This window comes from Plasmopara halstedii (genome assembly GCF_900000015.1).
Source record: "Plasmopara halstedii genome assembly, contig: Scaffold_2956, whole genome shotgun sequence".
Taxonomy (NCBI): domain Eukaryota; phylum Oomycota; class Peronosporomycetes; order Peronosporales; family Peronosporaceae; genus Plasmopara; species Plasmopara halstedii.
In genome coordinates, this window is record NW_020189861.1 from 682,845 (window position 1) to 699,510 (window position 16,666).

Genomic DNA, 16,666 nt, shown 5'->3' on the forward strand with positions numbered 1-16,666 from the left:
TGAGTGTAGCAAATCGCAATCCGCTACCTCCAATGCCTTAACCAAAGCGAATAAACTTCTCGGTTAAAATTCAAAAACTGACTTTTATTTATTTTTATCTGCGGCTAAAACCGCTTAATTTAAATGTATAGATTTCACTAATTATATATAGTAAAATCTGAATACAGGCATGAGTACTGGCTACCTAGCGCACATACCAAATTCTTGTTTGGGTGCAGTCACACCATGCACATCTCGTGTGACATACACAGCCGTTACCAGGTTGCGTATAATCCCGTTACAAGGGCTGTTGCCAGTATTTAGTGAATGTAAAGGGATACTTCCACTCGCAAACTGAGTTTGATGCACATTCCTGCAAGATTGCTCTGATGCCGTGACCGGTTATAACAGACGCACCCTTGGCCTTTACCTCCCTTGATAACGAGACTTATCATGGCGCACTTCCCACTGGTGAGTACATGCAACATTATGCTTGTAACTGATTCCAATACGAGCGAAGGGTGAAATCAATCATTGATTGTCTAAATTTTACCGGGTAAGTACCTTTTGTAATATAGTGTCCTCACCCTTTCACTTTTCGTACAATTGTAAGAAATCAAAATAACACAAAACAATTATGCGATTCACATTGTTCTTAGGTCAATCCAAAGTTTCGAAGATGATGGGACTCTGTATCTTGCTGCACATCTATAGCATTATCTTGATGTCTATATAGTAGCTGTCAGGATTTAATAAATCGTAAACATCAGACTGGATGACTACTAGTCAGATAGCTACTAGCATCCGAAAGCTTAATCCTAGCGTGTGGGTTCGGTAGCTTTGATCTTTTTAGGCTGAAGCGTATGAAACCAACCTCTGTGCGTTCGTTAACACAGTTGAAGCCTCCTGTATGGAGAGTACATGGTAATCCTGTTGCATCAAGTGCATTTAAATTTGAGGCAGGCGCTAAGTGCACAAAGCTGCATCAATTTTCTCCACGAACAATGTCTCAGCTCATGACACTCGAGGGGCTGGGAACAATGTGGCGAGAGTTGGTGCTGTGTGAATGTTGTGTTGATTACAAATAGGCAGGTGTTCCTCAATCTCTGATCAAGAGCTTAATTTATCGTTGAATCATGACTAGCATTAAGCGCCTTTGCACTGCAACGTGACGACTTGATATTAAACGAGGGGGTAAATGTCCTACTATCTCCTTCGATTATTAGTTGAAACTTTCTTACACCGTCTAGACATAATGCGTGGGCGATTTGCTTCAACTCAACGAACGTTGATTATTGATCTTAAGGAATTCATAGCACACACAAGATAGCAAGTTAATGTAGTTTTAGCGGGAAGCAAGCTTGAGAATCATCGATTTAAATTGGCATTTCATTGAAAGCACGACTATCAATAGCTAATTCAAAGGATTTGGGATAAGACAATCATCTCGTGAGTCGTGTCAATGAATCATCTACGTGTTTGCGTTCAAATTAAGACGATTTCCACGCACTTGCTGCGGTGTCTACTGTCCATTGAAGGCTCAGTACTAACGGGTTTGAAACCCTGGTGACGCCTGATAAACTCCGCTAAATGAGATGTGATTGTTCGAGAGCCACGCGCTCATAACATCGCCCAAAAGCTGACCATCTAAACGCTTTACGCTTCTGTAGTCATCACGAGTCAGCCACACGTGTTCCTCACTGTCAATGTCAAAGCGAGTGACGTCCATGAAAGAAGAGTAGACATTCAACATTGCAGTTAAATTCCCATAAAATTCATCTACTGGGCGGAGCTGCGTAAACGGAAAACCAGCAATACCCAGCAGAACTAGTTCGTAAAACATGCGCTGAGTTTCATCACCAATGCTGTTGATAAAAAGCCATTGACCACTAAGAGTCTCTTTCATCAAAGAACTCACTAAATCGACAGCTGTTGCAGTTTCTGCTTCACAAGTACTTACAATACTGTCTGGAAAGTTGAGAAGACGACATCCACCGTAAAAATTGACAAGCGAACTTGCAGGACGGTTGAATTCAGGAAACACACCAACGTAACTGTCAGCCAGCACTTGAAACTTTGTAGCTTTCGTCTCAACGTTCCATGCTTTTGCTACGAACGTAGACCATAATTGAGCACCCAATGATCCAGCACTATATCCACCGATAACAATCTGCTCGGGATTTGGGTAATTGTCGAGTGCCCATTTAATCACTGCCATTGTGTTATTGTACCCATTCAAGTGCATGCCTTTGTTCTGACCCAAACATTGCTTGTTCTCTAATCCTTGACTGTACATGTTCTCAAATGGCTCGAGATACTTATTTCCCACAAATAAGTCGCCTGTACAATATGGTAAGTATACAATATTAAAGTCATTAAAGACATTGTCACCAAGATGACGATTCATAATTCCCTTTTCCGTCACAGTCGCTCTGGTACTGATCAAAGAATCATCGCCAAGTTGACATTGCAATGTAAAGTCACATGTGTATTTACCAACGCATGCGCCACCTCCTTGAAAGAAAAGAAGTAACTTGTTTTTCGATTGGTTGACAGCAGGAAATACCTGGAAGAAATACGTCGAATTCGATTGAAAGCTACTCACAGTGTCGGTATAGTCATCGAATGCACAGCGAGTTGTGCCACCGGGATATATGAATACACTACCATCGGTAGACGGAGATAGTGAGTTGATATCACACGTATTCGAGTCACTTATATGGCATTTGCTTAGGTGAGCAGAAGAGAGCAAGGGGAGAGTCAATAAAGCGATCACTGTTTTCGTAGCTTGTGCGTAGACGACCATGATGCCCAATTTGATGCGTAAGATGAGCAAGGAAAAATATGGAATGAGATCGCTATCTGATGATGAGTGATAGTACAAGCATTGGTATTAGTACCTCTTAGCTATTCATTGAACCAGAAGTTAAAAGGTCAACATTATGTCGGGCTTTACACATAAGGTACGGCCATTGCACACATGACACGATATTATGTAACTTAGCAGTTTTTTAAATCTTCGAAATAGCTTGAGATCTGTTGTTGTACCCCCGTTGAGTTGTGTACTCGATAGTATCGATGATCCTAGGATTACCATCCGGTGATACCATGTTCTTCCAAATAGCTTGTTGTATATTTACAAGTTATATACTGTAACTTCTGTAAATTATTGAAGTGCGATTAGGCTTAGAAAAAAGTCGACATGTAAAAATAAGATGCACAATATCGGATCTTTAGGTCTAGGTCAACGAGACTTTCGTTTGGCTACCAAGCATTGTATGGCTGTCATATCCATGTTCACATATCGAAGATGCACTGCGACAAACGCAGTCTCGATTGCTACGACACTGCGCAGCATTGAAAAGTACTGTATAAGTCTGAAGTATCGATTCGATAGTGCTGAGGGAAGGATAAAAGTTCCCAAACAGTGGCACGGCAGCGAGCTATTGGTTTGGTAACAGAGTATGCGTCACATGAAAGAATTTGAAGGAGTTTGCCTCATACAAGCTCATCAAAGCGTCCTTCTTGGAGGTCCTGAGCAAAGATAGGCAATCATGCTTGCATTGTGAATTAGCAGATTGATGGGCTGCCCTTCAGCTGTCGTGTAGTCTTTAAGATAAAAAAGCCTCGCCAACTGTGTCTGTTGTGACAGTTAGGCTAATTACTAGAGATTGAAAACGTTAGAAAATGTTATCAGACTATCGCGTACACTAAATGATGCACGTTCACTTTTCCGCGTTTCCACCCAGCTCTGACATATTGCTAAAAACGCAAGGCAGGTTGAGCAGATTCAAAGAAGGCTGCACTTTAATCACGCACGCCTACAGCTTGAGGTATAGAATGAAGCTGCTATTGCTTCCATATGGTATTGAACACTTGGTCACGTGGCTTATGTTTACGGTGCAAAATATCAATAGTGTCACTAACACAAGGTGCTTTAGAAATTACTTTCACCAACGGGGTACTGAGATACCTCAAATTTAGCCATCACCAATGATAAAGCATTGAAAACGTGGTTTAATTTAGGAATTCTTAGACATAGAAACGATCTACTTAGCATGATGCTCAACCAGCGAAACATGTACGTTAGGAGAAATTGAATATGTAGGCTTACAATTATATAACTTTTTCGATAAGAAAGGCTGCGATATTGTATTAGAGCACTGCATGGAAGAAAACGACGAGTGGACGCGCAACTTACACACCTTAGACATGATCTCCAGCTTTTTCTTCGTCCTAGTTTTTACCCAAAGATTCGGATCGGGAATAGCCAATAATTGTAATGCGTCCGGAAATGCTATCCTCTTCTTATCGATCAGCTGGCATGCTCGTTGTGCCCAAATCAATACCACAGGCCAGCTGATAAAAGGGATCACTGGACCATGTTGTGATATACTTGAAGATTCACTACCTCGTGTCACGCTATTTGTGGTTGCTTCGTTACAAATTCACTAATAATGCGTGCCTTGATCGAACGCAAAAGCCAAAAATTTGATAAAGCCCTCGAGGTGATGCCAGCCGTAAAATTTACACTTAGTACCTGTTAAAATCAATATATTTTACGGTGCCTCCGAAGTAAAATTTGTCATGGGCATTATCAAAGCATATCGTAGGCTATTATGGGTGGTACTATATAAACGTCTGGATGTTCTGTTGCTTGTTCAGTAAGGCGCACAAAGTGCCAAAGTGTAATGTGCAGGATTCAATTCAGTGAGTAGGCGGTCAGCGAGTTGCGATACTCGTCTTCCTCGAATCCAATCACAAGAATTCTGCCTCCGGTTGTGATTTTTAGGAATATGATAGCCAGACCGCCTACAAACTGGCGTAAACAGTCGAATCTGTCTTGACACAGCGTCCAGCCGTCGCTACCCGTATTCGCGTCCGAACATTTATCTAAGGCATTCTCAAACACAGGCTCCGAAAGATTAGCAGAAAGAAGTTTTGATGATACTGTCCACCCTAATTGAATTAAACCTGTGGCCAGCCGGCCCGGCCCGCCAAAGTTGATGCATATACTTATAGAGAAGCTCACTCAACACAGCCGCATGTATATTGATTGGAGAATGAAGCAAGACTGGTGGTAAGTGCGCCAAAGAGTCCATATTCTCTAATTACGAGCAGCGAGGACCACTTGATGCTTGCGTACAATCCAGCGGACAAAGTGACAATAATAGAATACTATGTTTGTAGCATCGCTCGCTGTCAGAGCCTTCATTAAAACAATCACGGAGATACCTTGGCTGTAACTAAAAACAAGAGCATCAGCGTAGGCCACCATGTAATCGGCTTGCTGCTGACTTTGAAGCGTGCTCAGTCCCTACAGTCGGGAACACGTTCTAGCTATTTCCAGCGCGATGGCATCAAGGCACAATTCTAATATCCGACACTGAAGGAGGCATGCACGCTGGTTTCTTTCTATCGTTATTTCAAAACGCAAACACAACGCTTGGCAAGCTCGATTTGTGACCCGTTGTATTGACAAACAGCAAGTCCTCGCGAACAAGGGACAAGTCATTTTCATTTTGGCTGTAAGATTTTGCTGCCTTCGTAGATACACGACTGAGCAGTCAGTGTCAAGAACGTATCATCAGCCAGAGAGCGGCAGTACCCGTGGTAAGCGACAAAGTCAATCTGATCAAGACCACACCAAAATCGCACCAAAGGAAACATCTCCCCTGCTCGATTCAACTTTGCACGCCCGAATGTCAGCCAGTAATGCCGTTTGTACCGATGGACACGATCATCCTCTGCCCCGAAATTTCGATGGTATCAAGTGCCGTACACGCCGTATTGACTGACGTTCCGGTCGTTTTGTTCGAGTGACGCACATCTAAACGACACTTTCATCGATTCGAATCTCAAGACAGTTGAAAACCAGAGAACAGGCGAAATCCTGACAAACTACACCTTGATGTTGTCAAAAGGAAGCGCATCTTCGTTCAGTTCATACACATGCAGGCGCACGCACGAGTGAGGTGGGTTGATTCGTCATTTATATCAAACAGTAGATCACGGCATTCACTTTCTCAACAATATAGTGGTTGTATATCAGAGCCTGAACTCTTGGCATGATTATAGCCCTGTAAATGGTGCTATACTTATTAGCTGCATGTCGGAAATCGCTTCCACGTTGCACAAGTGTGTGTGTAGTGTTTGAGGGACTGATGTGAACAGCGCTCTATATAATTAGACGCAGATTGCAGGTATGGTTGCAGGCTATCTTTCTGGGACGGTAGCTGTTACCATCGTAATAGAGGACCCCTAAATAATTGTGGCTTACACCTAGACCCAGTTTGTTCCCAGCAGGTCGTTTGCGCCTTTTGAGCACGCTTTGAAGTTTGATAGTTTTCAGTGGGATGATATTGTTCTTTCACTTGCGAAGTATAGCCGGGCTTTAATCAGCAATTCTAGTCGTGTCGACAAGGTATCCCCAGGGCCACGTTTATGAGGGTGTCACGGAATCACAGGGTCTAAATAAACCAATCCACTAGATTGAGCTTAGACCTGTAAAGGCGTCTACTGCGCTGATCAAAGCAAATTAAAAGATTGAAGGCGTCTCTCAACAGTCCCGAGGTCGCTCCGCGCAAATGTAAGTTTTGCCATGCGTTTATTGCGTTTCGTCTGATGTCTGTCTGAAGATAGTCCGCGCATTTTTTTTGCGGATATCGACTCAAATAATGATCACCGGCAAGCTATGTTGGCAAAACGTTATTTCAAGAAACTGATAGGATGCATTATCACTGGTAAGAGTGCCGCTGACAGCAGTGAAATAGTCTTTTTTTTTCTCCTACGGCCCTCCAAGACCAAAATGGCCGAAAAACCTGATTTTTTGAGAGCCTGAAATTAGGCAATGCTAATGAACAAGTTATGCCAGATTTGGCAGGCTGGCAGAGGGTACTGACACCTGCAATAAGAACGTTACCTATTGGCACGTTAATCATATCCGCACATAAGTATTTACCTACTTGTATATGGAAGACCACCAATAAATTGCGCTCACTGGGGCGTGCTAGGTGGTATTCCTCCAGGAGAACCCGTTCTTCGTACGAAACTGGATTCTCTAGATCCTTATCATGAATTCCTACCACACGCTGAGTGTGTCATAGTGTTAACTGGTGTGTCTAAATAGATTTGGGACAAGGACTAGCGGTGCAATGTGCAGCCAAAAACTTTAATTAAGCGACACCCGAGTTCAAGGACTGCTGGACCCCAAATCTCTCGACAGTACAACAATTGCTGCATCATATTCGTTTGCTGTACTTGTTAACTCATCGATGCGCTACGTCACTACTGTAATAAATGATAATACATGATCTGGACGGCGCCGCTGAAACACTGGCGATTTCAAATCATATCCATGATTCTACGATGGGATCACTGATTATAGTGCTCAAGGTCTCATAAGCTATTCTGTTAGGTTGGAGTATTCTGACGGCGAGAAACGAGGCTTGGTTCTTAATTTCGATTCGAGATGCCTTCCCATCAATAGTATGGATTTGTTGGAAAGTCGATCCAAGAAGTTGGCCATGAATCGACTGGAAGTCGGAAACATCAAGTACCAAACATTTAACTCTTAGTGGAGCTTTGGCGGGTCATGGCACACTTTTGATAGCAAGCAATAGCACTTCAGCGCGGACATGAAGCCGCGATAGCTTTGATGCAGGGCATGTGATTATCCGTATATATTTTCAAAGCTATCGTCAGATCTAAGCTCGGCGGGCATAAGCAATCTCGACCCGTGGTCTCGAGACTAGACGGGAAGTAGCTACTTAAGCTTTTTCTGGAATGACTTCCAAAAAATACATTTAGTCACAACCGACAACAGGGTATTCATAGTTAAGTCGCGGTGGGAACGATAAGAACAACTGTGGTTTGTGGCCTCATCAAAATGATACCAACCGTTTCCCGGTCGTTGTGGCCGATTATTTTTGCAATGTCACGCTAATGTTGAGTCAGCAATACAGTAAGAGGCGTACATCATACAGAATAGTGGGGCTTAACGGGAACGTGGCAAGAAGCACCCAGTCGCGTTCGGAGTGACCGATATAAATCTATGGGATGGAGATATTTCAAGCAGATAAAATCTCATTGAGCCATAATTTATATTGGAAAGCTGTCTGCAGAGACTTTAATTAGGTAAAAAGGACAGACCCGACTCGGAGGGAAAAGAACGAATCCAAAGTTAGAAGGTATTTTGCAACTGAGTTTCTAGAGCTACATGCAAGACACAAAGGGTATCAGAGTTTTTCTAATAGGGCCTTGGGTTTCTATAAATGTGATTCATATAATCAAGGGTATACTGAGGCTCAACCTCACCTTAGACTTATACAGCATCCTGGTTCTACGGAGCCTGATCAAATCGTGAACATGAACCTCTGTTAAAGTTCCCAGCAGAAGTGTCTGGCTTGCACCGCCCACTTCAAAAGACAACGACACGTCGGTCTCGTCATCGGTGTAAACCCATGTAGGAACCAGTATTCTGTACAACACATAGTGTTTGCGACTATATAGAAGACACCACATGTGCATGTCGACCACCACACTGTAACATTCCCGCAATGCACGCACTAGGCACATAGGTGTATCTTCTTTCATGGCTAAGCGTAGACTTAACTCCTGGACATAGGCTACCAATTTTCTCCCCTCTTGACGAGTAGGAACTAACCTCGGTCGCAATTGGTACACCTGGTAAGGCGATGCATACGCTCGCAGCACCCGTCACTTAACACTTTCCACGCTAAATTATCTTACAGAAAGATATCGCATGTAATTAGTTTTTTCATCGCGACCCGTTTGGAAACCGTTGGCACAAAGCGCGGATGCTCCATCTGGAGCGCGTCACACGCACAGTCATATATGACTCCGTTTCTGTGTGAAGTGCACACGCGTGACCATCGGACTATCTGTACACCATGAGAAAACGGTCGAGTATCAACAGCGCGCTAACGATTTTTGTCCGGTACAGGAGGTGTAATCAACCTCCGTCAAATATGAACTCGTCAGTCAATCTACTCACAGGGCACTGAGTGCAAGGACTGGGAAGGCTCATATCAAGAATTCAAACAATAATTTTTTTCTTTGTTGAAGCAGTACGAATTTATTATGTCAAGAAAACGCCACAATAAGTACCACTGGATGATGAAATTCGTCATGCGCCGAGTACATGTCGCTATAGCAGAGAGACAGAATGTGTAAAGAGAGTATCTAGAAACTAAGTAGGCAAAACACACATGGCTTGGTCGTAGAACAAAGTCTTATCTGATCAAAGGCTGTAAGTCTACCTAGAATCGCAGTATCTACATGCTAATAGATCAAATCGCGACCTCGCCGCTATCAATCGTTAAGGTCGTAGTCAAAAGGGACTCACTTTGACTCTCAACATTTTAAAAGTAAATGCGAGCATATTATATGTTCTGCGTGTACTTACTAAAGCCTTATCACTCACGATCTTTTCGGACACGAAGCGCTTTGTTGAAAGGTGACAAAATCTTACCTTCTCCCTGCAGCAGAGCTGTCTTCTGCACGAGGACAGCGATCCGCCCATGCAATTCTGGGTCCAGAATGCGATTGGTCTGGTAGTGTGGCTTGATAATCGCATTTAAACAATGACTCATGTCAGTTTTAGTCGCACGCCGAGATTTTTAAAAAGACCCGACGTGCCGCCATCATTGAGGGATCTCACATGAGCTCCATTGAATGGTCGATCTTTGCTCGATGAGCAAAGAATGACCGCTTTCTTGCGGCACGGAAAGTGGTGCAGAGGGCTCAACGAGACTGCAACAAATATCTGGCGAATTGAAAGGGAGAATCTTACCTCGATAATTCATCGGGCCCAAGATCCCACTTCGACATGGTCACTGTGGTATTGTTGCCGCTTTTGAATTGGCGCACGCTCTATATTTACCGAAAAGCAAGGCCGTCCAATGCAATGCGCTTCCCACGAGTGGTCTTGGCTTGACCTTGTTCTAACTTCAAGACATTGTCGGTAGATGTTAGAGCAGGCTCACTAGAATACTTATAGCAAAAATCGTGATCGATCAGCATCCACCTTTTAAACGACTCTCCAGAGATATCAAGATATTCCAAAAGTCTAGCATAGATTGGATGATCAGAAAGTATCCCAATGCGCGCCTCGTCTTGGACCTGAACGTAAATATGCCTCAAGTGGGAATCCACACGACTTCAGCAGCGATGGATACGTGTCTACTCTCTTCAATCCGATAATTCTAGCTTGTCATTTCCTTTGCATTTGATATCGTGCTCGCACTGTCTTGGTCTGGATGTGCTAGTCAAGGTCCTGAGTTGACGGTTCGTAGTATAAAAGCTGGGTGGGATAAATACGTCAATCCAAACCGGGACAGAACAAGCGAGCACTTGAAGTGCTGAATGCGCAGATGCAACGTGTGTCAGCTCATTTAGCATTGCGCATTGGGTGGGTGTATAGAAATGGTCAAACTGCAACAACATAGTAGATGAAAATAAAGCATGTATCCGTGTTACTGCCTCGCTCGCAGGTAGCCCTAAGCATGCAGCACAGCACGCCGAACAGAAGCGAGTGTATATCGCCAAAATTGTGTGCGAGCTTTAATCTAGTGCACGGTACACTCAACAAGGAGTGTTAAAGGCAAGATACGATTACGTCAGAAACAATAGTGTTGATATGCCTTCTGTATTTATTTCACAAATGCAGCTTTGTGCGTACGAAACCAAGAAGCAGATCATGCAGTTTATTTAGTATTCCGATTGCAGTTGCAGTTTCACGTGAGAGCATCGATGTACAGGAAGTCTAACTTTATACGAGACGAACGGAATTCTAGCATTACAAGCGCGCGACATAACAATCTCAAGCTGAATTTGTTGCACTTCGAGAACAGTATGTGATATGATTAGAGCGGGAGCGGAAGAGGCTTCTTTCTTCACGTTTAGACTAAAATACACGAGAAATGAGCTTCCCATTGATCGAGATGGTTTGGAAGGTGAGCTTACAAGTTTTTGCAAGCAAGAGACACGATCTTCTGGACCCCGAAGTGCGATATTACGGCGTTTGTGACACCTTGATGGAACAAAAAAACGAAGAAGAAGTAAAAAACAGGTATCTGACATTCTTTATATGCTAAAACTCGATTACAAACTCTTGGCGAAAAGCATAATCAGGCTTGAAAAAGATCGACACTTTGTTCGATGCTTGTTTGGCCAGACAATTTGAACACACCTCCACAAGACCCAACATTGTAACGTACTTACTAAATGATAAATCGCCAGCAATCAACTGGTTAAAGCTAGCGTTTACCTCCATAAATCCGGCTCATTATGTGCTTAAGTGAATCGTCAAATTTCACCAGAAAACATTTCTTATAAATTCATGAAAAGATAACTTTTAAAATTAATACTTCGAAAAAACAGTAGCGAAATTCTAAAGACCACCAAATGACAGATGAAGTAAACTCACGGCTGGGTGTGCACATAGAGGACCTGAGCAAGGAGACACCTCCGAATCCATTTCTCTTTCCGCGATCCATTCTTACAGTGCAGACACTACAAAAAAGTGTTGGCATTCACCCGTTCTTACCGGCATATCCACCACAGATCTTGCAGTGGCAACAGCCCAATCCCATCACTGAGTCATGTGTCGGCAAGTTTTTTCTCTCAGCAGCTATGGGTGCGCTAAACTGCGCTTTAAATTCAGTTGCGTTTGTTTAAATGGTATCATGGCACGTATTAATTGTGGCAGGGTACGTCATGGGCAACGTGTTTGGTCTTGTGCTGGGCAGCTACGAAGGTATCACGCCCCCTGTACCAATTCCTGGACAAAGAGTTCTTCCTAAAGTGCCATGGCGTGAATCGGTTGGTTTATATTTTGATAGGTGCATTTAATTTAATTAGATGATCAAACTTACCAGGTATGTGCTGTAGGTGGTTGGAGCATGGCGAGTCACTGCTGGCAAGTGCCGCTATTGGAGTAATAACTTTCTTGTAATTTCCGCCATGTTTTCGGGTCTCGAGTGTGCGACAGAAAAGATTCGTGCACGTCACGATGTGGGCAATGAACTTGTGGCTGGATGTGCGACGGGTGCAGCACTAGCATCAGGTCAAGGCTTTCAAGCTCAATGTCTTGGCTGCGCTGGTTTTGCAGCATTTTCATATGCGATCAATGTCTTTACAGGTGGCAAGTTCTAGTGCTAGTACGTGCATGTCAATATAGACTTTCAATTATTACATTACTCACATTATTAGAGAATTAGACGTAAATAGACGAAAAATCGTATCAATGACGAGGATTTACTGCTTATGTTAACAAGCCATGTAGCCACCGTCCACAAGCAAATTTATACCGTGAATATACCGAGCATCATCCGACACAAGGAAAGTGACGGCATTTGCTACATCCATTGACTTGCCAGGTTCTCCAGCTGGAATGATATTTCTTGACGCTGGTGGGAGACAATCGTCTCGGTTGATCGAATCATCAATAAAGCCCGGAGCCACAGCATTGCACACAATTCCGCTTGCTGCATACTCAACAGCAATTTGACGTGTAAGCTGTACAATTGCTGCTTTGCTCACTCCAAATGTAAAATGGCCTTTACGTGCGACCATACCATACATCGACGAGATGTTGACAATACGGCCACGCACAGCTCCATTATCTTGCGTCAGCATCTGCTGTACGGCTCGTTTGCAACTAAGGAACACAGCTTTGGCAGACACACCCATAGATTCATCCCAAGCGGCAGCGTCCACGTCTACCAGACTCGCATTCTTTATACCACTATCTTTTGGTGATGGTATGCAATTGACTACAAAATCAATTCGTCCAAATTCTTGCGAGATGGCAGTATACGTCTCGTCTATGAAGATTGACCTGTGCAATTCACCCTCGTAAATCTTCACAGGATTCATTCCTTCTGCTGCTTTAAATTGAGCCTCTACGCTGTCTGCCACTGAAACGTTCGCAGTCTTATCACCGACAATAGCAAGTCTAGCGCCTTCTTTGGCCAATTTAATTGCTATAAACAATCCCAACCCGATATTACCGCCCACTATGACGCCTATACGATCTTGTAGACGTTCACCACTTTTACTACTCGTCTGCAACCGTAAACAGAAAGACACTAAGCAAAGAAAACAACAACAATTGATCACCAAAACGCACCACAGAGGCGACAGCTTGTGCCGCACGCGATACATTTTTATCCTCGCTAAGTTTTAGTGCCGCTGCAATCTCTGAAGGTGTAAGACCCTTTTTCTCGAGAAACAGTAGCCGTTCCGATAATGGCGTATCCTGCACATTGGAATGCTGCAAAAAGCGTACCCCTTGCTGTACCAGATCGTTCCGCATTGACTTGATATTTTATGTATTGACACGAAAATCATCAATATTCATTTCATGTACACTACACGTTATTGTGTTCATAACATCAATATATTCGACCATTCAACATTATGATGCCTTTACAATCTCCGATAACAAATCCTGCGCCTGCAAACACTAACTACGAATACCACGCAACGATGAAGGGAGCACATGGCTCCTTTGATGGTCATGTTGTGCCCGATATCACTGAGCGTCCACGCTTGTCTGGCAAATTGTGGCGATATACAGGTTTTGCGACGCTGTTACTGGTTGTTGCCGGTTACATTCTGTTGCAAAGTCACTTAGAGTCCGTAAGCAGGCGAGAGGAATTGAATGCGACTTTAGCGCTACATAATGCATTCTCTAACGCAACTTTAAAAATTGGGAATCAGATCAAGGAATTGACGACTTTTAGTGATCAGAACAAGAGTGATGGTCTTTCTAAACTTGAGAGCCAGTTTCTAAATACTATTGACACGATCGAAATTCGTAAATTTCATGGAGCGTACGCTAGTGTTCCTCATGTCGCGGGTAGTGAACAAGATTACAAGACAGCATTGTTTACAGCTGAGCAATTTCAATCTTTTGGACTGAAGACTGAGATTGTCGAGTATTATCCATTATTGTCACTGCCAGTTCATCGAAAGCTAAGTATTTTAGCTCCAAGCAATGCTAAGCGAGAATTGAATTTAACAGAAGAGGCTATTCCAGGAGATTCGTGCACAAGCAATGAAGACGCACTGCCTCCATATTTTGGATATTCTGACTCTGGAAATGTGACAGCCTCGGTTGTGTACATTAATTATGCGAGACCAGCGGATTTTCAATGGCTACATGACAACAATGTCACATTGAAAGGTAAGATTGCTCTTGTGCGGTATGGAGGTAATTTTCGAGGCCTTAAAGTCATGCTTGCCGAAAAACACGGTATGGTGGGGGTATTGATATACTCAGACCCGTTTGACGATGGATACACGCGTGGACGAGTGTATCCAGATGGACCGTGGCGACCAGATGGATCGTTTCAACGTGGTTCAGTGCAGTACAATTCAATTGCAGCAGGAGATCCCCTTACTCCTGGATTTCCTTCCCTACCTGGTCAGCCGTATCTAAGTAAAAAAGACAGTATTAGTATTCCGCACATTCCAGCGCTGCCTCTTTCGTATGGTCAGGCACGTTATATTCTCGAAGCAATGGGTGGTAAGATTGCACCGGCATCGTGGCAAGGCGCGTTGAATTTAGAATCTGGGCACTACTTTGTAGGTGATGACGAAGCTACCGTATTAAATATGGACGTTGTGATGGACAATAGTATTGGTCCCATTTGGAATGTTATTGGGACGATCGAAGGTACAGATGAACCGGAGCGTATGGTCATGATTGGAAATCATCGTGATGCGTGGGTTTGCGGTGCTGTTGATCCATCTAGTGGCTCGGCTGTCATGCTAGAAATCGCTCGTGGTCTGGGCAAGCTATTGAAAAACGGCTGGAAACCGCGTCGTACCCTTGTCATTGCTTCTTGGGATGGTGAGGAATTGGGTTTGTTGGGTAGTACGGAGTTTGCAGAGGATCACTCCAGCGTACTCAAGGAGCAGACGGTGGCATATGTGAATGTCGACAACTTAGTCGGGTCTTTGGTAAGCGTAGCGAGCTCTCCATCAATAGCCAAATTTTTACAGCAAACGGCGCTTCTTATTCCAGGAAACCCATTTCAAGGTTTCAAAGTGACGGAAAGTCTTTACGAACAGTGGGTTCAACAGACTGCAATGCGACGATCAAGGCTCGAAGTCGGAGTCGATGATTTGACTTTGGCTCCGGATTATTTAATCCAGCGTTTGGGGTCAGGCAAAGACTTTACGCCATTTTCCCAGTATCTTGGCATTACATCTGCCGACTTGGGCTACACTATCAGTAGTGCAACATATGGAACGTACCACAGCACCATGGATAGCATTCGTTACGTAGAAACAGTGGGTGATCCACATTATGCAACACATACGACCGTGGCTAAGTGGTGGGGTCTCATCACTCTTCGGTTGGTAGACAGTGCAATTGTCCCCTTTGACTTTTCCACTTATGGACCTGAAATGCTCTCAAGTCTTCTAAGTTACGAGAAAATCACACTGGACATAGGGCGTCGAGTCGACTATTCGAAACTTTACGAGGCGATCGAAACATTTACTCGCAGCGCTGAGATATTTCAAGTGCAAGTAGCAGAATTCGCGCAAACAAAGGAGACGTTACATAATTATGAAATGCGTCGTTTCTGGAATGAAAAACTTATAAACCTTGAACGTCATTTGATCACTGACGTTGGCCTTCCGCACCGTCCGTGGTTTAAACATCTAATTTTTGGACCAGGATTTTATGAAGGCTACAAGGGATCAACATTTCCTGGTGTATCAGATTGCCTTGTATTTCAAGATAGCAATGAGGCGATTCAAAGTCACATAGACGATGTGGTCGCAGTCATAAATTCCGCGGCGGCATATTTGACGTCTTCGTAAAAAAAAATTGGATGCAAATTTCTTTTAATTGAAAACACTAAAGCTTTCAAGTGTAACTGGGTTGTCTAGCAGGTTGCACAGATGAAGCTCTGACTTCCAGAGTTTGTGTTATTAGATGCACAGATATAAGTTTCGTGCGCTCCAGCTAGAATCGAGACCAAGAGCTTCTAAAGTGACAGACAGTGTTAGTCCGCTCTGCTATTTCAAAGTACATTAGATATTCAACCGAATACTGAATAGATATTCCTTTTACAATCTCTCCTACAAAATTATTTTATTCTCTGACACGTGGCTAGCAGCCCCTTGTACAGTGGCCCTCTGTTACTAGAGCTCCATCATCTTCCATCCATACTGATACTTCAATACTTACGAATTTTCACATTCACAGTAAAAGTGTGAAGGTGTTAAGTGAAAATACAAGATAGTTTCTGAGCTTACTCTATAGCGCATACCGCTATCACGTCACATTGTCATTTACTATGGCACATGACGGAGATTATACTACGTGAAATGTGAAAGGGAGGCTAATAAATGGTCACCGTCTACTCTAAATAAGGCCTTCAATAAAAGATATTTGCAAAAATATTGGCATTCAAAGTGTTTTAGTTGCCGATCTACATCTATGAAATTTAATCTTGTTCCATAAAGAAAATAAAATTACCTCTAAATCGTTGGCATCTCTGTTTTAGCAGAAATGGAAAGCTTTAGTGTTTTCAATTAAAAGAAATTTGCATCCAATTTTTCAATTAAAAGAAATTTGCATCCAATTTTCTTTTAATTGAAAACACTAAAGCTTTCCATTTCTGCTAAAACAGAGATGCCAACG

The 16,666-nt window shown here is 43.2% G+C and overlaps 5 protein-coding genes across 5 annotated transcripts in view; 2 read left to right on the forward strand and 3 right to left on the reverse strand.

Annotated features, from left to right (window-relative positions):
- Window positions 1–1,525: 1,525 nt before the first annotated feature.
- Window positions 1,526–2,785, reverse strand: PHALS_06238 (Protein notum homologue; the record flags this gene model as incomplete). Its single annotated transcript, XM_024719489.1, has 1 exon — window positions 1,526–2,785. The coding sequence occupies one exon, from the start codon at window positions 2,783–2,785 to the stop codon at window positions 1,526–1,528; it is 1,260 nt and encodes a 419-aa protein (XP_024584783.1).
- Window positions 2,786–11,406: 8,621 nt separating this feature from the next.
- On the forward strand, window positions 11,407–12,156 carry PHALS_06239 (mitochondrial import inner membrane translocase subunit tim22; the record flags this gene model as incomplete). Its single annotated transcript, XM_024719491.1, has 4 exons — window positions 11,407–11,505; window positions 11,566–11,638; window positions 11,711–11,823; window positions 11,893–12,156. 4 exons carry the CDS (start codon window positions 11,407–11,409, stop codon window positions 12,154–12,156), a joined length of 549 nt encoding a protein of 182 aa, XP_024584784.1.
- Window positions 12,157–12,270: 114 nt separating this feature from the next.
- PHALS_06240 (short-chain dehydrogenase) lies at window positions 12,271–13,318 on the reverse strand (the record flags this gene model as incomplete). The annotated part of the gene is made up of 2 exons (XM_024719492.1): window positions 12,271–13,068; window positions 13,133–13,318. 2 exons carry the CDS (start codon window positions 13,316–13,318, stop codon window positions 12,271–12,273), a joined length of 984 nt encoding a protein of 327 aa, XP_024584785.1.
- A 173-nt stretch (window positions 13,319–13,491) lies between these two features.
- On the forward strand, window positions 13,492–15,840 carry PHALS_06241 (hypothetical protein F444_02327; the record flags this gene model as incomplete). The annotated part of the gene is made up of 1 exon (XM_024719493.1): window positions 13,492–15,840. The coding sequence occupies one exon, from the start codon at window positions 13,492–13,494 to the stop codon at window positions 15,838–15,840; it is 2,349 nt and encodes a 782-aa protein (XP_024584786.1).
- A 774-nt stretch (window positions 15,841–16,614) lies between these two features.
- The window catches only part of PHALS_06242 (Protein containing repeated kelch motifs), a gene marked incomplete at both ends in the record, with an annotated part of 2,229 nt that continues 2,177 nt past the window's right edge, over window positions 16,615–16,666 (reverse strand). The window contains one exon of the mRNA XM_024719494.1: window positions 16,615–16,643. Coding sequence (XP_024584787.1) covers window positions 16,615–16,643 — 29 coding nt within the window. The remainder of the gene's footprint in view (window positions 16,644–16,666) is intronic.